The sequence below is a fragment of the Balaenoptera ricei genome, chromosome 11, assembly GCF_028023285.1.
Source record: "Balaenoptera ricei isolate mBalRic1 chromosome 11, mBalRic1.hap2, whole genome shotgun sequence".
Lineage (NCBI taxonomy): Eukaryota > Metazoa > Chordata > Mammalia > Artiodactyla > Balaenopteridae > Balaenoptera > Balaenoptera ricei.
This window is the reverse complement of record NC_082649.1, coordinates 65235277-65261984: the sequence shown is the minus strand read 5'-3', so window position 1 is coordinate 65261984 and position 26708 is coordinate 65235277. Positions and strand designations below refer to the sequence as shown.

General features: G+C 47.2%; 1 protein-coding gene across 4 annotated transcripts in view; it reads left to right on the top strand.

The window, feature by feature from the left end:
- The window catches only part of FYCO1 (FYVE and coiled-coil domain autophagy adaptor 1), an 86376-nt gene that overhangs the window by 17530 nt on the left and 42138 nt on the right, over positions 1 to 26708 (top strand). For all 4 annotated transcript variants that reach the window (XM_059939423.1, XM_059939424.1, XM_059939425.1 and 1 more), the window contains exons 5-14: positions 1025 to 1131; positions 10766 to 10909; positions 14172 to 14262; positions 15223 to 17646; positions 18707 to 18799; positions 19502 to 19620; positions 21787 to 21954; positions 23900 to 24049; positions 24812 to 25023; positions 26443 to 26587. In XM_059939423.1, the coding sequence (XP_059795406.1) occupies positions 1025 to 1131; positions 10766 to 10909; positions 14172 to 14262; positions 15223 to 17646; positions 18707 to 18799; positions 19502 to 19620; positions 21787 to 21954; positions 23900 to 24049; positions 24812 to 25023; positions 26443 to 26587 (3653 nt within the window). The remainder of the gene's footprint in view (positions 1 to 1024; positions 1132 to 10765; positions 10910 to 14171; positions 14263 to 15222; positions 17647 to 18706; positions 18800 to 19501; positions 19621 to 21786; positions 21955 to 23899; positions 24050 to 24811; positions 25024 to 26442; positions 26588 to 26708) is intronic.

Below are 26708 nucleotides of genomic sequence, written 5' to 3'. Positions count from 1 at the left end.
CCTACAGATCTCAAGTGTCTTCTATAGCTGTACCCTTGGACAGCTTAATAGCCCTTGGTCCATCCTGGCAACTAGGGCCAGAGTCTGTGACCAGCATACCCCACCACCATCACAACATGCTTCCAGAAACCTCTTTAGAAGCCACGTTTTGGCACTGTGGGGAGAGGTTTTGAAGACAGGCCTGCACCTGGACCCTCCGTCCACCTCAGACTTCCTGAAACAGAACCACACCCATTTTTCATTACTTCAGTGTAACTGGGCCACCTAGAAACACCCCTGCCCTCACCCCCTGGGCACCTTCTGACTAAATGCAGTGAGTTGGTATAGCTGAAAATAAATCCAACCAGGAAAGCATTGACAGATATGTGGATTTTAGTGATGGTTCCACGAGGACACAGAGGAGGCAGTTATACATCCATCACAAGTCCCCCTAACACTCCTCTGCCTTTTGCCCTCCTCTCTCTTCCACCTTCCACATGGGCTCCAGCCAAGCCCCTTAGGCCTCTTCGCCTGCATCTCTTCTCCCAAAACTTCAAAAACAAGCCCAGGCATTAGCTAAACTGAGACCATCTCTTCCTCTTCAAGCGTACTTCTGGTATGAGAAGCCCTTCATTTACCTCCAACCTGTTTTCTAAATATTCCAAATTAAGTCAGACCGTTTCATCTCTGACTGTAAACCCAAGGATTCTGATGGAGCAGGGGAGGAAGAATGACAGACATTCCAGTAGAATCCACAGTAGATGTTTGAGCCTCTAGTGACTGTATCTTCCTTGACACGTTTGCTGGAGTCTACAGATTGTTCTCAGACGGAGGCCTGCAAGACGTCCACCCACTTTAGGCCTCCCTCTGTGGGGTGACATTCTCAAATGTTTTGTATTCTTTGAGAGACATAAGTGAAGGTTATGTGTAGAGTAGGATTGGGTGACATTTTCTGCCCTGTTGCTGCTTTTGTCAGCCATCCATGAGGCCTGTATTTGGAGTTAGGCTAACAGCTCTTTATTTCTATTTTATCTACATTTTCCAGCTCCGAACATCTCTGGGAAAGGGAAGAGCATTTATTCGCTACTCCTTGGTGCACCAGAGGTTGGCCGACACCTTACAGCAGTGCTTCATGAACACCAAAGTGACCAGGTAAATACATGACAGTGCTGGGCTTTACCCCACACCATTCAGAAATGACCCAAAGTCCCCTCATTAATAATAACGATACTACTTATAAGTCAGACAGATAAAGACAAATATCATATGATGTCACTTATATGTGGAATCTAAAAAACAGTGTGAAGGAGCGTATTTATGAAACAGAAACAGACTCACAGACATAGAAAACAAACTTATGGTTACCAGAGGGGGAAGGGGGAGAGGAGTAAATTGGGAGTATGGGATTAACAGCTGCACACTACCATATATAAAATAAACAAAGATTTACTGTATAGCACAGGGAACTATATTCAATATCTTATAATAAGCTATAATGGAAAAGAATCGAAAAAAAAGAATATAGATATGTACATATATATATGTGTAACCAAATCACTTTGCTGTACACCTGAAACTAACACAATATTGTAAATCAACTAGACTTCAGTTAAAAAAAAAATGGTGATGCTACTTTTAATACACAAGATGGAAGCCATCAATGTCCAATGATGGGGGGGCTGTTAAATTACAGCAAATTAGGGCTTCCCTGGTGGCACAATGGTTAAGAATCTGCCTGCCAATTCAGGGGACACGGGTTCGAGTCTTTGTCTGGGAAGATCCCACATGCCGCAGAGCAGCTAAGCCTGTGTGCCACAACTACTGAACCTGCGCTCTAGAGCTCACAAGCCACAACTACTGAAGCCTGCATGCGTAGAGCCCATGCTCCACAATAAGAGAAGCCACTGCAATGACAAGCTCGTGCACCGCAACGAAGAGTAGCCCCTACTCGCCGCAACTAGAGAAAGCCGTGCACAGCAACAAAGACCCAGTGCAACCAAAAAGAAAACATAATAAATAAATAAATAAATAAGTTTATTTTTAAAAATTACAGCAAATTATTTTAAATGGCATAGCAAGGCATCATTTAAAATTACAGTAAGGTATACCAAAACCTGAGATGAATTACCATATTTTAGTATACATTACCACCCTTTTGCTAATATACATATGATTTAAGTAGCGCCATGACAGTCCAGGTTAGACTGTATAGGGTTAAAGGAGGAACTAATTATGTAAGTCTTGACGGCTGCCCAAGAGTGAGGAGGAGGTGGTCTTCTCCCCTCCCCACTTTTTCTTGGATTATAAGAATGTAGCCTACTCTATTCTTGGGGCCGCTGCGCTGCCTTGCCTGCCCACTTGTATCTCTCACAAGTTTCCTATGCTAATAAACTCACTCTTTGCCTGCCAAATAAATAAATAAATAAAATTGCAATAAGGAAGTCTATATAGCAACAAGGAAAATAACAATATAATAATGAAAAAGAATGCAAATCTTACCTATCCTAATGGTAACAATGAAATTACAAAAAATATATAAAAGAATTAGAAAGTATATGAGAACATGGGGAGGCGGAGTCAAGAGGGCGGTGTGGGAAGATGCAGAGTTAGCGTCTCCCCACAACTAGGGCACCTGCCGGCCACTGGTGGGGGACTCTGATGCCCAAAGAGACGGGAGGAAACCCCAGAGTGAACCGGTAGGACGTAGGGGGACTGAAGGGGGAGGAGAAGTGGAGGCCAGACAGGATCAGTGCGCCTGAGGCCAGGGAGATCAGGAGAGGTAGGCAGGAGGGACTCTCCGGGAAGAGCGGGAGAGGAGTGGAGGGCGATCGCCTGGCCCACTCAGGCTGGGGAGCCTTCTGAGTTCCCAAGCCGATCCCCTGCCCTCCAAGGCCCCCTCTAGGCCGTGTGGGTCCTTGGGGGCATAGGAGGGAGGCCGGGGAGATCAGGAGAGGCAGGTGGGAGGGGCCACCCCGGAGGAGCGGAGGACATTTTCCCTGCCCACTTGAGTCCAGGAAGCCCACTGGGTGTCCAGGAAGCCCGCTGGGCTCCCAGGTGAGGTCCCCTGCCCTCTGAGACCAGGGGTGGGGAGCACGCCTGGGCCCCTTCTGTTCCTTGAGCCTAAGCCCCACACCCCACAGCCCCCAGGGTGTTTTCCAGCCCTGTGGGTCCTGAGCATTGGCCCCGCCCACCACCCAAACCTCACCCTTGCTTAGGCCCCACCCTCCACAGGCAAGGCCGTTTCCCCCCGTTTTTTAAATTTTTATTTATTTTTTTTCTTTTCCCTCCTCCTCTTTTTTACTATTGTGGTAGTAATGTACCTTCCGGTTGTTGATTCATCTATATTTTTATTTTTATATTCTTCCTAGCATATCTGTTAGTTTCCTGGTCTAATTTTATTTTTTACTTTGTTATTGTTGTACGTTTCTTTCTTTTCCTGCTGCCCCAGGCAGCTTGCGGGATCTTGGTTCATGAGCCCAGGGTTGGGCCGAAGCTCCTGCGGTGGGAGCTCCAAGTCTGAACCACTGGACTAACAGAACCTCAGACCCCAGGGAATATTCTTTGGAGTGAGGTCTCACGGAGCTCCTCATCTCAGCACCAAGACCCAGCACTACCCAATAGCCTACAAACCCTAGTGTTAGAAGCCTCAGGCCAAACAACCAGTAAGACAGGAACACAATCCCACTCATTAAAAAAAAAAAAAGGAAAATGAGATGGCAAAAAAATATGTCACAAATGAAGGAGCAAGGCAAAAACCTACAAGACCAAATAAATGAAGAGGAAATAGGCAATCTACCTGAAAAAGAATTCAGGGTAATGAGAGTAAAGATGATCCAGAATCTTGGAAATAGAATGGAGGCATGGATTGAGAAAATACAAGAAGTATTTAACAAAGACCTAGAAGAACTAAAGAGCAAACAGAGATGAACAACACAATAACTGAAATTAAAAATACACTAGAAGGAATCAATAACAGAATAACTGAGGCAGAAGAACGAATAAGTGAGCTGAAAGACAAAATGGTGGAAATAGCTGCTGAGGAGCAGAATAAAGAAAAAAGAATGAAAAGAATTGAAGGCAATCTCAGAGACCTCTGGGACAAAACTAAGAGCACCAGCATTCAAATTATAGGGGTCCTAGAAGAAGAAGAGGAAAAGGGTATGAGAAAATATTTGAAGAGATTATAGTTGAAAACTTCCCTAACATGGGAAAGGAAATAGTCACCCAAGTCCAGGAAGCACAGAGAGTCCCATACAGGATAAACCCTAGGAAAAACACACCAAGACACATATTAATCAAACTAACAAAAATTAAATTCAAAGAAAAAATATTAAAAGCAGCAGGGAAAAACAAAAAATAACATACAAAGGAATCCCCATAAGGTTATCAGCTGATTTTTCAGCAGAAACTCTGCAAGCCAGAAGGGAGTGGCAGGATATACTTAAAGTGATGAAAGAGAAAAACCTACAACCAAGATTACTCTACCCAGCAAGGATCTCATTCAGATACGATGCCGAAGTCAAAAGCTTTTCAGACAAGCAAAAGCTAAGAGAATTCAGCACCACCAAACCAGCTCTATAACAAATGCTAAAGAAACTTCTCTAAGCGGGAAACACAAGAGAAGAAAAAGGCCCACAAAAACAAACCCAAAACAATTAAGAAAATGGTAATAGGAACATACATATCGATAATGTAAATGGATTAAATGCCCCAACCAAAAGACACAGACTGGCTGAATGGATTCAAAAACAAGACCCATATATATGCTGTCTACAAGAGACCCACTTCAGACCTAGGGACACATACAGACTGAAAGTGAGGGGATGGAAAAAGATATTCCATGCAGATGGAAATCAAAAGAAAGCTGGAGCAACAATACTCATATCAGATAAAATAGACTTTCAAATGAAGAATGTTACAAGAGACAAGGAAGGACACAACATAATGATCAAGGGATCAATCCAAGAAGAAGATATAACAATTATAAATGTTTATACACCCAACATAGGAGCACCTCAATACATAAGGCAAATGCTAAAAACCATGAAAGGAGAAATCGACAGTAACACAATAATAGTAGGGGACTTTAACACCCCACTTACACCAATGGACAGATCATCCAGACAGAAAATAAATAAGGAAACATAAGCTTTAAATGGCACAAAAGACCAGATAGATCTAATTGATATTTATAGAATATTCCACCCAAAAGTGGCAGAATATACTTTCTTCTCAAGTGCACATGGAACATTCTCCAGGATAGATCACATCTTGGGGCAGAAATCGAGCCTCAGAAAATTTAAGAAAATTGAAATTGTATCAAGCATCTTTTCTGACCACAATGCTATGAGATTGGAAATGAATTACAGGAAAAAAACTGGAAAAAACACAAATACATGGAGGCTGAACAGTGCAGTGCTAAATAACCAAGACATCACTGAAGAAATCAAAGAAGAAATTAAAAAATACATAGAAACAAATGACAATGAAAACACAATGACCCAAAATCTATGGGATGCAGCAAAAGCCGTTCTAAGAGGGAAGTTTATAGCAATACAGTGTCACCTCAAGAAACAAGAAAAATATCAAATAAACAATCTAACCCTACACTTAAAACAACTAGAGAAAGAAGAACGAAGAAAACCCAAAGTCAGTAGAAGGAAGGAAATCATAAAGATCAGAGCAGAAATAAATAGAAACAAAGAAAACAATAGCAAAGATCAATAAAAGTAAAAGCTGGGGCTTCCCTGGTGGCGTAGTGGTTGAGAATCTGCCTGCCAATGCAGGGGACACGGGTTCGAGCCCTGGTTTGGGAAGATCCCACATGCCGCGGAGCAACTAAGCCCGTGAGCCACAACTACTGAGCCTGTGCGTCTGGAGCCTGTGCTCCGCAACGGGAGAGGCTGCGACAATGAGAGGCCCGCGCACTGCGATGAAGAGTGGCCCCCCGCTCGCCGCAACTGGAGAAAGCCCTCGCAAAAAAACGAAGACCCAACACAGGCAAAAATAAATAAATAAATAAATTTATTAAAAAAAAAAAAAAAGAACCACTGTACTGGTCATGGTGAAATTTAAAAAAAATAAAATAAAATAAAAGTAAAAGCTGGTTCTTTGAGAATATAAACAAAATTGATAAACCCTTAGCCAGACTCATCAAGAAAAAAAGGGAGAGGTCGCAAATCAATAAAATTAAAAATGAAAAAGGAGAAATCACAGCTGACACTGCAGAAATACAAAGGATTATAAGAGACTACCAGAAACAACTATATGCCAATAAAATGGACAACCACGAAGAAATGGACAAATTCTTGGAAAGGTACAATTTTCCAAGACTGAACCAGGAAGAATTAGAAAATATAAACAAACCTATCACAAGTAATGAAATTGAAACCATAATTAAAAATCTTCCAACAAACAAAGGTCCAGGACCAGATGGCTTCACAGGCAAATGCTATCAAACATTTAGAAAAGAGCTAACACCGATCCTTCTCAGACTCTTCAAAAAAATTGCAGGGGGAGAAACACTCCCAAATTCATTCTATGAAGCCACCATCACCCTGATACCAAAACCAGAAAAAGATATCGCAAAAAAAGAAAATTATAGACCAATATCACTGATGAACATAGATGCAAAAATCCTGAACCAAATACTAGGAAACAGAATCCAGCAGCACATTAAAAGGATCATACACCACGATCAAGTGAGATTTATCCCAGGGATGCAAGGATTCTTCAGTATACGCAAACCAGTCAATGTGATACACCACATTAACAAATCAAGGAATAAAAACCATATGATCATCTCAATAGATGCAGAAAAAGCTTTTGACAAAATTCAACATCCATTTATGATAAAAACCCTCCAGAAAATGGGCATAGAGGGAACCTAACTCAACATAATAAAGGCCATATATGACAAACCCACAGCAAGCATCATACTCAATGGTGAAAAACTGAAAGCATTTCCTCTAAGATCAGGAACAAGACAAGGATGTCCACTCTCACCACTGTTATTCAACATAGTTTTGGAAGTCCTAGCCACAGCAATCAGAGAAGAAAAAGAAATAAAAGGAATCCAAATTGGAAAAGAAGTAGTAAAACTGTCACTGTTTGCTGATGACATGATACTATACATAGAAAATCCTAAAGATGCCACCAGAAAACTACTAGAACTAATCAATGAATTTGGTAAAGTAGCAGGATACAAAATTAATGCACAGAAATCTCTGGCATTCCTATACACCAACAACGAAAAATCAGAAAGAGAAATTAAGGAAACACTCCCACTTACCATTGCAACAAAAAGAATAAAATACCTAGGAAAAAACCTACTTAAGGAGGCAAAAGACTTGTACTCAGAAAACTATAAAACACTGATGAAAGAAGTCAAAGATGACATAAACAGATGGAATATACCATGTTCTTGGATTGGAAGAATCAATATTGTGAAAATGACTATACTACCCAAAGCAATCTACAGATTCAGTGCAATCCCTATCAAACTACCAGTGGCATTCTTCACAGAATTAGAACAAAAAATTTTACAATTCGTATGGAAACACAAAAGACCCTGAATAGCCAAAGCAATCTTGAGAAAGAAAAACGGAGCTGGAGGAATCAGGCTCCCTGACTTCAAACTATACCACAAAGCTACAGTAATCAAGACAGTATGGTACTGGCACAAAAACAGAATATAGATCAATGGTACAGGATAGGTAGCCCAGAGATAAACCCACGCTCATATGGGCACCTAATTTATGACAAAGGAGGCAAGAACATACAATGGAGAAAAGACAGCCTCTTTAATAAGTGGTGCTGAGAAAACTGGACAGCTAATGTAAAAGAATGAAATTAGAACACTCCCTAACACCATACACAAAAATAAACTCCAAATGGATTAAAGACTTAAATGTAAGACCAGGCACTATAAAACTCTTAGAGGAAAACATAGGAAAAACACTTGTTGACATAAACCACAGCAAGATCTTTTTTGACCCACCTCCTAGAGTAATGGAAATAAAAACAAAAATAAACAAATGGGACTTAATTAACCTTAAAATCTTTTGCACAGCAAAGGAAACCATAAACAAGACGAGAAGACAACCCTCAGAATGGGAGAAAATATTTGCAAATGAAACAACGGACAAAGGATTAATCTCCAAAATATACAAACAGCTCATGGAGCTCAATATCAACAAAACAAACAACCCAATCCAAAAATGGGCAGAAGACCTAAATAGACATTTCACCAAGGAAGACATACAGATGGCCAAGAGGCACATGAAAAGATGCTCAACATCACTAATTATTAGAGAAATGCAAATGAAAACTACAATGAGGTATCCCCTCACGCCGGTTAGAATGGCCATTATCAAAAAATCTAGAAACAATAAATCCTGGAAAGGGTGTGGTGAAAAGGGAACCCTCCTGCACTGTTGGTGTGAATGTAAATTGATATAACCACTATGGAAAACAGTATGGAGGTTCCTTAAAAAACTGAAAATAGAACTACCATATGACCCAGCAATGCCACTACTGGGCATATACCTGGAGAAAACCATAATTCAAAAAGAGACATGTACCACAGTGTTCATTGCAGCACTATTTACAATAGCCAAGACTTGGAACCAACCTAAATGTCCATCGACAGATGAATAGATAAGGAAGATGTGGCACATATATACAACGGATATTTCTCAGCCATAAAAAGAAACAAAATTGAGTTATTTGTAGTGAGGTGGATGGACCTAGAGTCTGTCATACAGAGTGAAGTAAGAAAGAGAAAAACAAATACCGTATGCTAACGCATATATATGGAATCTTAAAAAAAAAAAATGGTACTTATGAACCTAGTTGCAGGGCAGGAATAAAGAGGTAGACATAGAAAATGGACTTGAGGACATGGGGTGGGAGGGTGAAGCTGGGGCGAAGTGAGAGTAGTATTGACATATACACACTACCGAATGTAAAATAGTTGGCTGGTGGGAAGCAGCAGCATAGAACAGGGAGATCGGCTCCGTGCTTTGCGATGTCCCTAGAGGGGTGGGATAGGGAGGATGGGAGGGAGGCTCAAGTGAGAGGGGATATGGGGACATATGTATGCATATGGTTGATTTGCTTTATTGTGCAACAGAAACTAACAGTATTGTGAAGCAATTATACTCCAATAAAGATCTATTTTAAAAAAAGTATATGAGAACATGATTTGATAAAGGATAGGATTATGTATATTTTTCTTTTTAAATTATTGTTTTTGCAGTGAACAATTTTTCAGCACTTTTCAGCATGTATTAAAGTGTATAAGGTCTCTGAAACAAGTTCAGAAGACCTCAAATAAATGTGATAAACTAAACAGTAATAATGACAACCGCAGCAGCAGTGCCTGTCTGTGTCGCACCCTGGCACGAGCAGGGACCTCCACCTGTCATCCTCCTCTCCCCTTCCCTACCACAGTCCTTGGCGCACATTGGGCAGGTAGCACTGAGCTTTCACAGGTGAGGAAAGTGAGGCTCAGAGAGGCCAAATGCCTTTCTCTGGGCCCCACTGATGCTGAGGCAGAAAGCAGGAGCTTGGGTTTAGGTCTCTGAACTAATGCCAGGTAGTTTCCTCTGGTGGATGGCAGGTCCTTGGTGCTGGCACTAATGGGCAGACCCCACTGGTCACCCTGGACCAGTGGGTTGCAGCCTTGGCCTCTCAGCAGAATCACCTGTGGGGTTTTTAACACCAACGAGCCTGGGGCCTCACCTGAGACACTGAGTCAGCACCCGCCCCATGGGTCTGGGCTCCCTGGAGATTGTGATGGGTGACCAGGTTGGGAGCCTTTGTGCCCCTAGTGCTGAAGCCTCAGCAGGAGGGAAAGGAGGAGGGAGAGGTGGGGTTGAGCGTGTAAGGCGGGGAGAGGGTGTCAGATTAGGAGCCGCAGGTCAGCTGCCAATCAGCTGCACCTCTTTGGCTCGCCCGGCACCCGTTTTCCAGCTCTGCCTCCCCTCTACCTCTGGAGTGTTCTTCCAGTTAATTAAAAGAAATACTTCTGAATAAAAGAAAAACCATTGGGGGGGAATATTTTGTTTCATTTTGTCACCTTTAAGATTGATTTGCATAAATGTGTATTTCTCTTGTATGTGCCAGGCTTTGTGAATGCATGTGAGTTGAGAACCTTTGCACATTTGATTTGAAGGTTATTTTGTTGTAATTTTTGGTGAAAACTGTCATAAACAGCTTGACTTCCAGTGTATCCCAGTTCACGGATATCAGCCAAGTAGCTCATTAAACTCATCAGTGTTGTCTTTTTAATTCTTATTGCTTCACGTGAAGTGAAACAACTACCACTTCAAAATGGAGATGTGTTGTTCCTTGGCTTTTATATTGGTGTCTGGACAGAAATTAGCAGTGAGTTCAGTGTCCTGTATTGAGTTCTCTGGAGGGGATAGAAGACAAGATTTTCTTTTAAAAAAGAAGTGTTCTTCCCCCTACAACTGCCCTTTCTTGGACAGTAATTCAGATTTAAGGTTTCTCGCATTCATTTGGAAATAGGTATGATATAAATAATAAACAAATAAGCATCTAATTCATTTCAGTAATTTCCCTGAAGAAGAGCAAGCTTATTTGAGAGTTATGTGCTCCTACAGTGAAAATCAAATTAGGGTGTATGTGTCTGTCTTTAATTAAGTTAGTCATCTGAGTTGGAATTTGATGAGGCAGAGCCTTACTGGGAGGACTGATGAAATGCACTCTTCCCTTTCTTTATGTACTCCTGTCCTTGACCCCTTTTTGTGTTTCCCTGCAGTGACTGGTACTACGCAAGGAGCCCCTTTCTGAAGCCAAAGCTGAGCTCTGACATCGTGGGCCAACTCTACGAGCTGACCGACATCCAGTTTGACCTGGCATCGAGGGGCTATGACCTGGATGCTGCCTGGCCGACGTTTGCCAGGTACCTTGAAGAATTAACTGCTTGGTTGAAAAGAGGGGAAAGAGATGTTTGAAGTTTTGAAGCTTGCCACCAGGCTACTCAAAGCAGTTTTGCTCGTGCAGTAAATTACCTGTAGCCTTGCAACTCTTACGCTTGCTAATTTTACAGACTTGGTTGAATCGTGACTAACAATAGCATCTGGAGGCTCCAACCTTAAACTAACCTAACTGGCCAGGCAGCATGAGTCAGTGGAGACGCATATGTGAAACCCAAGGTTTTCAGATGTGTTAAGGGACTTGGTGTGGGAGCGAGGGGGGAGCAAGTGGGCTTTTCCCCGATGTGTTCTCATAGATACAGTTATCATGGAGGCCAGTAAGAGAGGGAGCGAAGGCTTGTCCATGTAAGGGTTGCTGGAAAGGTTGCTTTGCTGTGTTTTCTTTTCTTACACCAGTACGGCACTCACACACCGTCCAACTGCAACCTCACAACCGTTCCAGGAGCAAGGTGCTGAGGAAACAGGCTCAGAGAATTGGAGGGATTTGCCCAGAGTCACACAGCTGGCAGGCAGCAGGGCCAGGGCCAGGGTACTAGACTTGAGTTAAACTCAAGTCCAGCATTCTTTGTTTTGTTTTGCTTTCTGTTAATAAGGTGGTGGTTTGTTTGTTTTTTCCAATTTTTGTATTTCTTATTAGGGAATTCTTTCTATGGAGGAAAAAATACTGACTATAATGGAACCCATTTGCCAACCACCAGGATTTAAGAGCTAACATTTTTGCCATGTTTACTTCATGTCATTTTTAGAACTGTTCAATTTTAAAATCATTTCAGACTTACAGAAAAGTTGTAAAAATAGTACACAGTACTCATTCACTTCGATTCCCCAGTTATCAGTATTTTACTACAAACGTTTTAATCATTCTTTCTCTCTCTCTCTCTTTTTTTTTTTCCGGCCGTGCCGCATGGCATGTGGGATCTTAGTTCCCTAACCAGGGATCGAACCTGCGCCTCCTGCAGTGGAAGCGTGGAGTCTTAACCACTGGACTGCCAGGGAATTCTTATCATACTTTATCTTTATGTAAACATGTTGGTTTATTTCCTGCATCATTTGAGAATAAGTTACAGACCCTGATTCCCCTTTACTCCTAAGTACTTCATCGTATATTTCCTAAAATCAGGGACATCCTTTCCTAAAGTCGGAGACATCTATATAACCTCAGTACAATTGTTAAAATCACAGAACATTGATACAATACTGCTGTCTAATCTACAGACTGTGTTCAAATTTTAAGAATTATGCCAGACATGTCTTTTATAATCCAGGAGCCAATCCAGGGTCACATGTCAGTGAATTGTTGGGTCTCTCTAGTCCTTGTTCATTTGGAACAGTTTCTCCTCTTTGCACAGACATTTTTGAAAAGTACAGGCCAATTATTTTGTAAAATGTTCCTTAATTTGAGTTTGTCTAGTGTTTTCTCATTATTGGATTCAGATTAAGCATTTTTGGCGGAAATACCCCAGGTGTTGTGTCCTCAGCATGTTGTACCCAGAGACGCAGGATGTTGGTTTGTTTCATTACTTGCAAGGTTAACCATGATCATTTGGTTAAGGTGGTGTTAGCCAGGTTTCTCCTAAAGTTACTGTTTCTCTGTTTGTAATTAATATGTATCTTATGGGAAGACATTTTGAGACTAGGTTTTTATCCTGTTTCTTTTAAATCTCCCTCCTGTTAGTTTTAGCGTCCGGTAAATCTTTCCTGAATCAATTACTATCATGGTTACCAGAGTAATTTTCTGACTCCATCATTCCTTCTACATTAATAGTTGGCATTCTATTGTAAGGAAGATCTTTTCCTTCTTCCCCATCTATTTATTCATTTACAGCAGCATTGACTCGTGGATTCTTATTTTATTCAATAGGTTATATTCTGTCACTGTGATTATTTCAAAGCTTAAGGTGTCTTATATTTGGCCAAAGTCCCTTCAAGCTGGTTCTTGTGGGATTTTTTTGTTATGTCTGATACCTTTTTTTTTTTTTTAAGAAATAAAATATTATAGATCCAAATAAAGCCCCACCCCGCGGCCGTCCTTTCTCCTTTTCTCCCTTTCTAGAAGTAATTACAACCCTGTAGTTGATGCATGTCATTCCCAAATATTTCTGTGTTTCACTACATGTGCCCGTAAATATTACGTATGTATAGTTGTATTTTATATATATTTTTTAAATTTGCTACACTGATTGAATCATGAGGTGGCTTTACTTTTGCAGGTTGCTTTTTTCATTCCACATTGTTTTTGAGATTTTTATCTGTGTTTGTACAGGGAGTTCTATAGATGTGGAGTAGGGCTGGCAAACCATGGCCCACAGGGCAGTGTGTAACACACCTTCATTTACCTATTGTCTATGGCTGCTTTCATGCTACAGTGGCAGAGTTGAATTGTGACAGAACCCATAAGGTTTGCAAACCGAAATATTCACTCTCTGGCCCTTTACAGAAAAGATTGCCAACCTGTGGCATAGAGTATTCCATTGTGTGAGTAAACAGTTTATCTGTTTCTCTAGTGATGCGGAGTTAGAAAGGTTCTGCTTTTTCCACCATGACGGTGCTGCCAAGAGCATCCCCACACGTCACCTTATGCACATATGTGACTGTCTTTCAGGTAGTACTGAGAAGTGCAGTTGTTGGGTTGTGGACACTAACAAGGTTTAAAATGCAGTAATTGTAGATTAAGGAGAAGATTCTGGTCATTAAGTAAAAGTGTGTTTCGTTCGCAATGACTAGTGCCATCAAATAGAACTTTCTGCAGTGAGGGAAATGTCCAGTGTGAACCAGAAGAGGTCTTCCAGCCACATTACTCGTGTAACATAACGTAAAGCAGTGACCTCAAGGCCCGAAGCACAGCGTGACCTTTATTTACCAGATTAACTGTTGCTGGTTCCTCCCTGGTAGACAAGTTATGGCTGGCATCGAAGGTTCTAGGAAAACGTAAACTAAAAACTGGGAAATACTATGTTCACTTCGTTCTTTTTTGGCAGTGAGAGCAAAGCCATCATGCTTAGACTTCAACAGCGGGGTCCAGCTGCTACGACCAACCTGAATGTGTGCTTTGGTGGAAATTGTTGGACTTTGCCCTCTTACTGGACCTGGGAGGGCACTGCCCCTACCACCACCTGGTTGCCTAGTGACAACCAAGGCCTCCCCAAGTGTGTGTGTGTTTGAGTGTGTGTGTGTGTGTGTGTGTGTTTCCTGCTCTGATGCAGGCATGTCTGTTTTGTGGCCCAACAGGAGGACCCTGGGCACTGGCTCTTCTGCTTACCTATGGAGACCCCCCAGCCGAAGCTCCAGCATGAGCAGTTTGGTGAGCAGCTACCTGCAGGTAATGCCGAGAAGGCTGGGGACTCGCTCTCTGTCATGTCAACCAGGGCATGTTCTTGCCCCTCCCAGCTCAGGGGGATGTTCTCAGACGCCTGGTGTTCCAGCCCAAGCGATATAACCCCTCAGTCCTACCCACTGTTTCCTCGAGTCCAGGTTTTTACAACCAAAAGGAATTTAGGCCTTTTAAAAAATAAATTCTTTTAAAAGCTTTTTAAAGTGTTTCAGAAGAAGTGGTTTGGCACTCTGGTTAAAAGTGGCAAGGTCAACTCCTGACTGTCACTCGCCCCCTGTGTGACCCTGGGAAGGTGACCTACCCTGTCGCAACTTGACCTCTCTCATCTGTAAAATCTCATACCAGCCTGAAAGGTGGTTGTAGGGAGTAAATGAGGGCACACACGCACAGTGCTTAAGGGCTTGGCACAGGCTAGTGCTCAGTAAACGTTAGTGCGTCAGGTCAGTTTCATTAATTTTGTTAGAAATGTGAATGTATCATATAGTTTAATGGGAAAGAACACTGAAATTAATCAGCAAAGCAATATAAGACGAATCAGTATAAGAAGCATTAAGAGTAGCATTTTTACCCTATTTTGTGATTTAATTGCAACAGGAATTGTGGGTGCAGTGCAGTGGGTAAGCAGTAGTTTACGTATAACATCATTTCCCTAAGAACCAGCATCCATTATGTTACCAAAGCTACAGGAGGCTGAATGGGAAAGGCAAGTTCTGAGTCTCAGTGGAGCTCACACGTGTGACGTTGCATCATATTTTAGGATGTGCTACTGACCTCCTCTGGCAGATGCTTTGAGCAAAGGGGTTCTGGTCCTTTGAATAGCTCGATAGACTAACCTTAGGTCATGTAATTGCTGTATTTTTACTTCTGTTCTCATTAAATTCTAAAGTTTTGCCAAGCAGCCATGTAGCTTCATCCCCAAGCCACCTGTTTTTCGTGTTTCCTCCCCAGACTCAGGAGATGGCCTCCCACCTTGACCTGAGCAACCCCTTAAACCACGAGGCACTGGAGGGCTTTGACGAGTTGCGGCTGGAGCTGGACCAGCTGGAGGTGCGGGAGAAGCAGCTGAAGGAGCAGATGCAGCAGCGGGACCGAGAGAACGAGGAGCTGAGGGCGGCCGTCAGCCTGCGTGGAGAGCAGCTGCAGGCAGAGAGAGAGAGGGGCCGCGCCGCCGCCGAGGACAACCTTCGCCTCGCTGGTATGGTGGCCGCGCTCCGGAAGCAGTGGGAAGTCACCCAGGCCACACAGAACACTGTGAAGGAGCTGCAGATGTGCCTGCAGGCCCTGGAGCTGGGGGCCTCGGAGAAGGAGGAGGATTACCGCTCAGCCCTGCGGCGGCTGGAGTCCCTACTGCAGCCCCTGGCTCGGGAGCTCGAGGCCACACGTGACTCCCTGGGCAGGAAGGACCAGCGCTCAGCTGATGTCCCAGACCAGCTGGGTGCAGCCGAGCAGAAGGCTGACGTGGCACTGGATGCAAAGGGGCGGCAAAAGCGCATCCCCAGTGACTCGCCCCTGGAGACTCAGGAGCTGGGGGAGAAGCTCCTGGAAAGGGAGAGCACCTGGGTCCAGGAGCTCAACAGGCAGCAGAGCACCCAGCTGGAGCAGCTGGCCAAAGAGCTGCAGCTGAAGGAGGAGGCCCGGGCCAGCCTGGAGCGCCTGGTGGAGGAGATGGCCCCGCTCCAGGAAGAGCTGTCCAGGAAGGGGCAGGAGGCAGCCCAGCTCCAGCGTCAGCTGCAGGAGTCGTTGGCCCACTTGAGCTCCCTGGAGGACGAGCTCGCGGAGGGGCGGCAGCAGGAGCAGCGGCGGCAGGAGGAGAAGGAGCTGCTGGAGCAGGAGGCCAGGTCCCTGACGCGGCAGCTGCAGCTCCTGGAGACCCAGCTGGCCCAGGTGAGCCAGCACGTGAGTGACCTGGAGGAGCAGAGGAAGCAGCTCATCCAGGACAAAGACCGCCTCAGCCAGAGGGTGGGGGCGCTGGAGCGACTCGCTGCGCAGTCCGGCCCAGAGCTGCCCGTGGCGGCTGAGGAGCGCGAGGCTCTGAGCTCCACCCTGCAGCAGGCCTGTGAGAAGCTGGAGGAGAAGCTGGAGGAGGAGCCGCGGGGCCCGTGGGAGGAACAGGTGGACGATCCCAGGATGCAAGGGGCCGGCCAGGAGAAGAAGCTCCAGCAGGCCAACAGGGAGCTGGAGAAGGAGCTGCAGAATGTGGTGGAGCGCAACCAGCTGTTGGAGGATAAGCTTCAGGCCCTGCAGGCTGACTATCAAGCGCTGCAGCAGCGCGAGGCGGCCATCCAGGGCTCCCTGGCCTCCCTGCAGTCAGAGCAGGCCAGCATCCGGCGCATGGGAGACCAGATGGAGGCAAGCCTCCTGGCTGTGAAGAAGGCCAAGGAGACCATGAGGGCCCATGTGGCTGAGAAGGAGGCTGCCCTGCAAAGCAAGGAGGCCGAATGCCAACAGCTGCGGGAGCAGGTGGAGCAGTGCCGGCAGCTAGCAGAGGCCCGGGCGGGGGAGCTCAGAGCGCTTGAGGACCGGTGCCGCCAGCAGACCCAGCTGATCGAGACCCTCACGGCAGACAAAAGCCAGCAGGGGTCCAGCACACCTCAAGACCACGCGTCCCAGGAGCTAGTAGCCCAGCTGGCCCTGTCTCAGGCGCAGCTGGAGAGCCAGCAGGGGGAGGCCCAGAGACTGCAGGCTTGGGTGCTGGACCTCCAGGCCAAGCTGCAGGCAGCCCTGGGTGACCGGGAGAAGGTGCAGAGCCAGCTGAGCGTGGCCGAGGCCGCTCTGAGGGAGCACAAGGCCCTCGTGCAGCAACTGAAGGAGCAGAACAAAGCCCTCAACAGGGCCCACGTCCAGGAGCTGCTGCAGTGCTCGGAGCGTGAAGGGGCACTGCAGGAGGAGAGGGCCGGAGAGGCCCAGCGGAGGGAGGAGGAGCTCCAAGTAGTGTGGGAGGAGCTGTCCCAGGCAAAAGGCGGCTCCGAGGAGGCTCAGCTAGAACATGCTGAGTTGCAGAAGCAGCCGCACCGGGCCAACACGGATATGGCCGAGCTCGGCATCCAGGTCTGCACGCTGACCGCGGAGAAAGAGCCGGTGGAGGGGGCGCTGGCCCACGCCATGCAAGAGCTCCAGGATGCCAAAGAGGCATCCTCCAAGGAGCTGGAGGGCCTGGAACACCAAGTGGCAGGGCTGCGGCGAGAGAAGGAGAGCTTGCAGGGGAAGCTGAAGGCAGCTGAGGAGGCAGCTGGCTCACTGCCTGGCCTGCAGGCCCAGCTGGCCCAGGCCGAGCAGCAGGCCCAGAGCATCCGGGAGACTGCACGCCAGGAGCTCGACACCCTCAAGTTCCAGCTGAGCACCGAGATCATGGACTACCAGAGCAGACTTAAGGTAACCCTCACCTTGACCGTCTGAGCTGCACCTGTCTCCTGCGGCAGGGCCTGGTGGGTCCATGAGTGGTTGGGATGCACCTTCGGCCAGGTGGCACATGAGGGCCCAAGAATGTCCTGGGGGGCCCAAGCCAACATGGTCTCGTCCAGGTGTCATAGCTCACAGCATCCTTCTCCCTGCAGGAACATGTTAGGGACACAGCATTGGAGAGGGATGCTTTAACCCAGACGTCTAAATTTAAGGCCATTACAGACAAGTTTGGCCCACACAGAATTTTTTTTTAACTTAGTAGCCAACATTTCAAGAGCAGGGTGTTTATAGATTCCGTTTTTGGACTTCTTTTGAAATCTTGGGAGTTCCTAAAGCCTGTGCTCTCATTCCTACGTGGCAGCAGTCAGCAGGAGCTGGGTGGGGACTGCCCACTTTAAGGAAGCGTGCATCCTCTGCTATTTTCCTTGCACTCGTTTATGTACTTGTCCAGCCCCTTTTGGCATGTGAGTTCCTGACTGCCTCAAGTCCTGTCCCTGGATTCTCTGTCCCTTCAGGTGCCTCCTGATAGCAGAGCAGTTGTAGGAAACCAACTCAATTCATTTTCACAGAGCCCTTGGGATAGACAAGCTTATGAGAACAGTGTTTACCGTGTGTCTTGAACTGCAGAGAAAAAGGGTTAAGAGTGAGGACACAGGCAGACGTCTACGGGGCTTTGGCTTCTGATGTGTCTGTCTGCTTCTGGGTCTGTGCACTCAGACCACTCCTGACCTCTCTCTTAGGCAACTACTGCGTTCCCACAGATGTGCCTCCCACCTTGTGTCACCCCACCCCTTGCAGTTCCATGTGGCTCATACTCCACGCTTTCCTTGGCAGAAATGAAATTCTAAGTTTGGGGGCCAAGCTAAGTCTCTTGGCTTGACGGGATTGTGTTACCAGGGAAGCCCAAAGTTTATTGAGTTTGGGAGAAAAAGAGAGAGGTAGCTTGTTTTCACCCATTTGGGGGGAATGGGGCCGAGGGAGTCTCAGAACAAGGACCCCACTTTTCTGATCCCTTTCTCATCCTCTCCAGACCTCCAGTGAAGAATGCAGGAGCCTCAGGGGCCAGTTGGAGGAGCAAGGTCGGCAGCTACAGGCCGCCGAGGAGGCTGTGGGGAAGCTGAAGGTAAGCCTGGCCCCTGAGGCCCAGGGGCGGTGCTCCTGTGAGCCCTGAGCAGCGGCCGGCCCATCGTTCGCCTGGTCATTCCTCTCCCAGGGTGTGGGCCTGTCGAGGAAGGGAATGTGGCTTGGCTTTCATTGGACCATTGGAGAGGCCTCCCTGCAGGAGTTCCAGTGCCCTGGCTAAAGCTGCCGTCAGCTCAACCTTTGCAGACAACCTGAGTCTGTGTCATGGCTCTTCCACTCCCTGGACACCTGGCTAGAGCTGTCAAGTGTGTTTTTCACTGCCCCTGTGTCTTATGGAAAGGAAATAAGTCATCCCCCTCTGCAGATGTTCTCCAAATCAGTATTTCTGACGTGAGCCAGAGCAGGGGTGGGACTGAAACCCGTCTTCAGGGCAGTGACTTTTTTCAGTGACTCCTATACCCTGCCATCCCACCTCTACCCCCACCCTGGAGATTCTGATACCTGCTGCCCCTCCAGCCACCACAACCGGTTGCAGCTGATGCTTGAGGGACATAATTACAAATGGGAGTCTGTCATACTCCACACACATACTAGTTCATGGTCTCTTGAACTTAAAAACAGACAAAAGCCCCTCCTGTTAGAAGTGCGCCAGTCAGGTGGGGTGGGGAGCATGCCAGTCACTTGATGGCATCTTGCATGGGCCTCCGCAACCGAGCGTCTTCTCCCTGCTGTCCTGTTCCAGGCTGCCCAGGCCGATGCGGCGGAGAAGCTGAGCTGCACCAGCAAGCACCTTGCCGAGTGCCAGGCCGCCATGCTGAGAAAGGATGAGGAGGGGGCCGCCCTGCGCCAAGACTTGGACAGGTTAGTTACACGGTCCACCCACGCGGCCAGTGAGAGAGTCCTCAAGGGAGGGGGTGTTTGGTACAGTCATTTAGAAAGTCAACCACTCATATCAGGTTAAAGAAGCCCTTTTGCAAGAAAAGCCACAGACTCATAAAGTGTCAGAAGCATGCCACAGAGAACCTTGGCAATCTGCCTGTCACAAGCCTATAGAAGGCTGCAGAGACCCTCTCTCTTAATTCCATTGTCTTATCTCGAGCAGGGCATATTTCAGTTCAGTAACTTCATGCTTTGGTAAAACTAAAATGAAATAAAAGCTGGGAGATAATCATGGTACTACTAACAGCAGACATTTAAGTAATGCCGAAAATGTGGCAGGTACCATTTTAAATACTTGGTATTTATTTGCCCATTTAATCCTCCCAACGGTCCTGTGAGGATGGTATTATTATTTATCCCATTTCATAGATGAGGAAAACAAGGCTCAGAGGAGTGAAGTCACTTTCCCAGGGTCACACAGTGTGTAAGTGGTGATGGCAGGATTGGAACTCAGAACATTTGGCTCCAGAGTCTTTGTCTCAACAACTACCCTAAAAAATATATAGACAGATAGTTTTGTGTTTTGTTTTGTTTTGTTTTGTTTTAGGGTACTGGTGTGTGAGTATTGTGTGTGCATGTTTTCCCCCCTGTGTGTTTTGACTTGAGTTCTTCATTTCCTCTGTGAAATGAGAGGCTGCGGGGTTAGGTGTGAGGTTCTCCCAAGCTCATCTGAGAGTGAGTGAGCGAGCCAGGGAGCAGGACCGGCTTGTCTTCCTGGAGACTCTCTGGTGCCGTGTCTGTGGAGAGCACGTCGTGCTGTCACCCTTTTATCGTAATTTTTTTTTAACCTTAAAGTATGGCCCTACCTGTGTCCAACCCCAAGACCTCTTCATCTTCAGGCTTTGGGGCCACCCGGAATTGTGAGCACCAGCAGCCCACTGTCTGGTGATGGGGCCAAACTGGTCCTGTAGGGGATGCTGGGATCTGATTGCATGTGTGCTCCCAGCAAAAACAGACACACCACATTCTCCCGAGGCTTTAACTTTTCCACCCATCTCCTACCATCTGCTTCTAGGCCTGGGCCCAGGCTCAATGGGAGATCCAGACCACACTGGATGTTTAGTAACCTCAGTGTACATTTCTTCTCATCTGACTCTTCTCAGCTGACTCCTTACAGAGTTTGAATCCTATAGGACTCTGGCTGCCCTTAGCCAGGTGGTGTTCATGTGACAATTTAAGTAGAACCTCCTAAGTTGGTGGCATTTTTTTAATGCTATAACTCTGTGGGGGTGTGTGTGTCTGTGTGTACCCGAGATCATTTTGGAGGACAGTGTCTAGTAAAAAACCTCCTGACAACTTTATACTGGACATGGAAAGTCTGGATTAGATACAGATTAATTAGTCTTGCACAGCCCTCTGTTTTATTGGAGCTGTTATGAAAGCCTTGCTTTGTAAGGCATCCTTGGAAAACCACTGCCTTAGGGGACAGGTGAGCTGAAAGAGAAGTGGGCAAGGGCGGGAAGACCGTGGTTCAGCCGGCCCTTCTGCTGCAGCTTGAGGCTCCGAAGCACCCAGAACAGGATTCCTTAGGCCTCAGGGTTGTCAGGTTGAACGCTTTGCAGTGTAGATTGAGTGCCTGCTGTGTGCCCCATGCCAAACCCCATGTGTAGAGTCCCAAAGACACATGGAAGATAGGCGCTCCTCTGTGTGGTCATCTCCAGGAAGCTACGCCTCTGTTCTTTCTCTCCTGGCTCCTTTTTCCTCTTGTGTATACCGCCATCACCAGCCCATGCACTTAACCCATTGGGCTCCTCTCAAAGCCTCAGTCTCTGCCCAAGAACCAAGTGGTGCAGAGTTTGACGCACCTGGGGTGCTCCTAGTGACCTGAGGTCAACCTCCTCTCCCAAATGTCCCTTGTATTTGTTGTGAGGGGTAGTGGTGTGTGAAGAGTTTGGGTGTGTGAGGGAAGTTTTGAAGGCTTAAGAGAGTGTACAGCCTGTGAGTGGGGCAGTGCCAGGTAGCTCCCCCCATGAAGGGGAAAGACTGGTAGGGCAGCAGGACCCCCCATTAGAGGCCTGGGTTAGCCCAGAGGCACGGGGGAAGCTGGAAGTAGTGGGTAGTAAGGAAAACTTACTACTCCTCCACCAGGACCCAGAAGGAACTTGAAAAAGCCACGACAAAGATCCAGGAGTATTACAATAGACTCTGCCAGGAGGCGATAGACAGGGAGAAGAATGACCAGAAGATGCTTGCTGACCTGGATGACCTGAATAGAACCAAGAAGTACCTGGAGGAGCGGCTGATAGAGCTGCTCAGGTGAGTGTCAAACAAGGGGCCAGGGGCTCCCCGCAAGCTTGGCTTTTCTTTAAAGAAATGCAACTGTTCTTGAAAGGACTCTTCAAGGGAAATGGGCCCCTGTCTGCTTGTGTTCTGTTGTAAGCGCCCACACATGTGAACAGGGTCTGCTCAGGCCCTTGGCAGCCTTGCACCTGGTCCGTGTTTTCTTATTGCTATGCTGTTTTCAAAATCTCCATGTGCTCAGCCACAAGAGTGACAATCAGAGATGTTTAATATCCTCAGGGACTTCTCCATTCCCTTGTCCCTCTCTCATGAGCCCTTTTCTCCTTCTCCTCCATCCCACTCTCCCCAGCACCTGGGCCCCCAAACTCCAGTGCCTGCAGGTAGCAGACAGTGATGTAAATGTGTGAACCGGGCCAGGACGGGGGCTCTGAGAAACCGGAGGACATGGCCTGCCCTGCTCTTGCTGACTGTTGCCCCACGGGCATCAAGTCCAGGGTTGCCAGGTCACCTTACTTCTTAAGAGAAGGTGGAAATCTGGATTTTTATGTGAAATTGGCCTGACTTTTAAATGTTAACAAGTCATTCAAAAAGTTTTTAAAGGTTTTTGTATGGAATTTTTTTTTTTTTTTTGGCTGTGCCTGGCTGCTTGTGGGATCTTAGTTCCCCAACCAGGGATCAAACCCACGCCCCCTGCAGTGGAAACGCGGAGTCTTAACTACTGGACCTCCAGGGAAGTCCCGGAAATTTTCAAAAATACAAAAATAGGATAGCAAAATGCACTGCTGTATACCTGTCACCCAGCTTCAACATTATTCAGCTCATGACCAGTCTTGTATCATCCAAGAGTCCTACCGATTTCCCCCACCTCCTCAGATTATTTTGAAGCAAATCCCAAACATCCTATCATCTCATCCACAAGTATTTTGATACGTACCTCTCCAACACAAGGACTCTATTTTAAACAACCACAGCATCATTACCGTGCTTGAAAATTAACTAATTCCCAATATCATCAAGTGTCTAGTCAGTTTGAAATTTTTCTAATTGCTTTATAATTTTTTCTAATCAGGATCTATATTAGATCTATACATTGCATGGTGATATGTTTCTTAGATCTCTCTTACTTAGTCATGGTTCCCCTACCATCTCTCTCTCTTTTTTTTTCCTTTGCAGTTTACTTTTAAAGAAAGCAGGCCATTCATCTGGTAGTTTCCCATAGCCTGGACTTTTCTGATTGCATGCCCATGGTGTCATTTAACGTGTTCTTCCATCCTCTGTGTTTCCTATAGCCCCGAAAATTAACAGCAGTTTTAAGGAAGGCTTTATACACATCTTCCCTGGTGCATCAGGCACATTCAGATGCTGCTAGAGCCTCCTGAAAATCCTGCCACTTTTTTCAGTGTGCTTGCTTCCTGTAGTGGCTGTGCTGTCTCTCTAAGGAGTGGAGGAGGTCAACATCCCATCGGATTTTCAGGAAAAGCTCGACTCTCCTCCATTAATTGTTACTTAAACCATAAAAACATGAAGGATCCCGAGCACATTTAAGATTTGGGTTCTTGGGCTCACAGCACACAGACTGTCATGTAATCATGGCAGCACGTGACAGCTTAAACTCCCAGTGGCCACATGCACTGTCATTTAGACATCTGAGCAGCTGGTGACCCTTGTCAGTGCCAGCATGTCTTTGCAGTTGCCAGAGCCCTTTATGGACATCGCAGGCCCCCCGTACCTTCACACGTGTGGTGTCAGATGAGGACTTACACGTTGGGAGGCTCCTGCTGAGTCTGGGACTGGTGTGGGGTGACAGAGGAGACTTAGACTGGGGGGTTATTTGCAAGGTAAAAGTGAATTCTCCTTGTGTTTTGGGAAATTCGGAAGCAGTCTTTTGAAATGAACCAGAGATAATTCTGTTGTTTTCATGGATTCTTTCTTCTGTTTTTCTAATGCGGCTTTTTCCCAGGGACAAGGATGCTCTCTGGCAGAAGTCAGATGCCCTGGAATTCCAACAGAAGCTCAGTGCTGAGGAGAGGTGGCTGGGGGACACGGAGGCGAACTACTGCTTTGACTGCAAGCGGGAGTTCAGCTGGATGGTGCGGCGGCACCACTGCAGGTCAGCAGGCGGCTTGCGGGCAGGGCCCAGCACTAGAGCAGACGCCTCTGAACGAGGACTCCGTGGCAGGCGTTGGCACCTCAGCCAACTGTCTAGGAAGAGCACGTTGCCTCTTAGTTTCAAGGGAACCAGTTGAGGAGGGTATGTTAGGCAGGGTCTCAGCAGGACACTCAGGGATCCCCGAAAGGGAAGAGAGTTTAATACAGGGGTTGTAGGCAGAGTTAAGGGGACCCACAGGGATGTAGAGCACCCAGAGACCCAACCCCTGACCCTCTCTTGGCCTGCAGGGGTCAGAGGGGAAACGAAACCCAGAGAGAGCAGGGGCTGAGGCTTCACCGGAGGAACACAGAGCAAAGACCCCCCACCCCCCAGGGCCCAAAGAAGGGCAGACAGGAATGAATCTTGGGTTGGGGTGGGGACAGATGGAGAACGGTCAGCACAGGGGGATGGGGTCTGTGGTCTCTTAGAGCCCAGCCCCCGAGGCCTGGAACGCACACCTGCATCGTTGCGTCAGGGAAGGGGGCTCGGCCTGCCTCCCAGGACCCTAGGAAGTAAAAGTGTCTCCCATCAGCCTTACCAAGATGGCTTTCTTGGAATCTTATGAGATTAGCCTTCAGGCCTCACTCTAGAGTGGGGGCAGAGCCAGGTCTGACGAGCCGTGTGGCGTCCAGAGCCCAGAACAGAGCCCGGTTCCGGTGCCGAGCAGGTCACTCGAGACCTCTAGTGCAGCGTCTTCAGGGCCCGTGCCTGTGTCGTCCCCAGGATATGCGGCCACATCTTCTGTTACTACTGCTGCAACAACTACGCTGTGAGCAAGCACAGCAGCAAGAAGGAGCGCTGCTGCCAGACCTGCTTCCAGAAGCTGAGCGAGGGCCCCGGGTCCCCCGACAGCACCAGCTCGGGCACCAGCCAGGGAGAGCCCAGCCCCGCCCGGTCACCAGCCCAGGCCGCACCCCAAGCCACCAGAGGCCAAGGTCAGGCTCCGCCACTGCCCTCGGTGTTTTCCAGGTGCCACCCTCACTGCTACCCCACTGTGGCTGCTCAGCTGGAACATGCTTAGTTCAGTGTTTTCCACACTTAGGCACTAAAAAGGTAGTACCACCAATCTGAGACTTTCTTTTTGATGTAATTAGGATTGAAGGAGAATTGAAAAGGGAATAACTTTCTCCTGGTATGATTCAGTGTTATTTAACGTGGGGTCTGTTTACTTCTCAACTCACATACCACCAGTGGATCCCACAGCTTTGGAAAACGCTGTCTCCCAGGGCCCCAGCCCCATATCCAACCCTCTCTTTCAGGGTAACCAAAGGCCAGGAGTTGAGTGTGGAAACGAGCACATCCTTTCCTGTCTCCCTGTAGCTCACATTCTCTCTCGGCGGCCAAGAAGGGTGTATTCTCCTTCATGTCCTCTCACTCAGCTCAGTAAAAGGAAGTGGGATTTGGCTCCTGCTGCTTCTCAGCACAGCCTCGCAGACCAGCCCAGGCTGCCCTCTCAGGACTGGACTGTGGGTGTCTATTCTGAAGCACGGCCTGTCCCAGGAGCCATGCGGCAGGGCCTGCTGGGAACTTGTAACTCCCATGAACTGTTCTTCTTGCTGACCAGCCCAGGAATCTTCCCCTCGCCTGGCTCACTAGTGGGTGTTCCAGTGACGACAGAGGGTGGCATGGTGCCAGCATGCTGAGGTTGCTTGTTTTGATTTCTGACATTTCCTGTCTCCTCCTCTGTTTGTCTGTCTTACTTTCTGTCTTTTCTTTTTTCGTCTCAGGCCTGCCATCACATTTTCCATCACATGCAAAAGACTACTTGTTGGCGGGGTCGGGGGTGACTAGCACAGCAGCATCGCACAGCATCCTTCCTACTGGGGAGCCTGCAAAGTTGGGCACAAGTCCCCTGGTCAGAAGCACAATGGCTGCTGTGCAGAGGGAGGTTCTTTTCCACCCCCCAGTGGATTGAGGTGAAAATGCAGGTCAGACAGACTCCTCCTCTCAAAGAGGCATGAGTGAGGTCTGTGTCTGCTGGAGCAAGGATTCAGCAGCACAGAAGTATGATTACCTTTTTGTTAGGTTCTTTCCTGATAAGATTTTGATAGGTTTTTTTCCTTCTAAATAAAGGGGCTCAGAGAACATGTAAGAGCTTAAAACCTCTCCATGCCACTGCCTAAGGGACTTCAGAGAGACCTCTTACATGGTGCATTCAGTTTCATCTGTAGTCCCCTCATCTGCTTTTCTGGAACATCCCAAGAGCCATTTCTCTCCATCTGGACAGAATAGCTGTCGGTTGAGTGAGCACTTAGAGTGTGTCCTGGTGGCTCGTCCCACGTAGCTGCACTCCCTCCCCGTACTGTCCATGACTGTGCATTTCTCTTCTCTCCCGACCTGCCTCTGCACCCCAGGTGCTAACACAGACTGCCGGCCGCCAGACGATGCCGTGTTTGACATCATCACAGATGAGGAGTTGTGCCAGATACAGGAGTCCGGCTCCTCCTTGCCTGAAACACCCACCGAAACTGATTCTCTTGACCCAAACGTGGCTGAACAGTGAGTAGACATCACCTCCATTTCCTGAGTGCTCATTAAGTGCCTGGCCTTGTGGTTTCTTATCAAAGGATTAGGAAAGCTCGGAAGCAGGATTGGCTGTCTTTGCTTAAGGGAAGGTGCC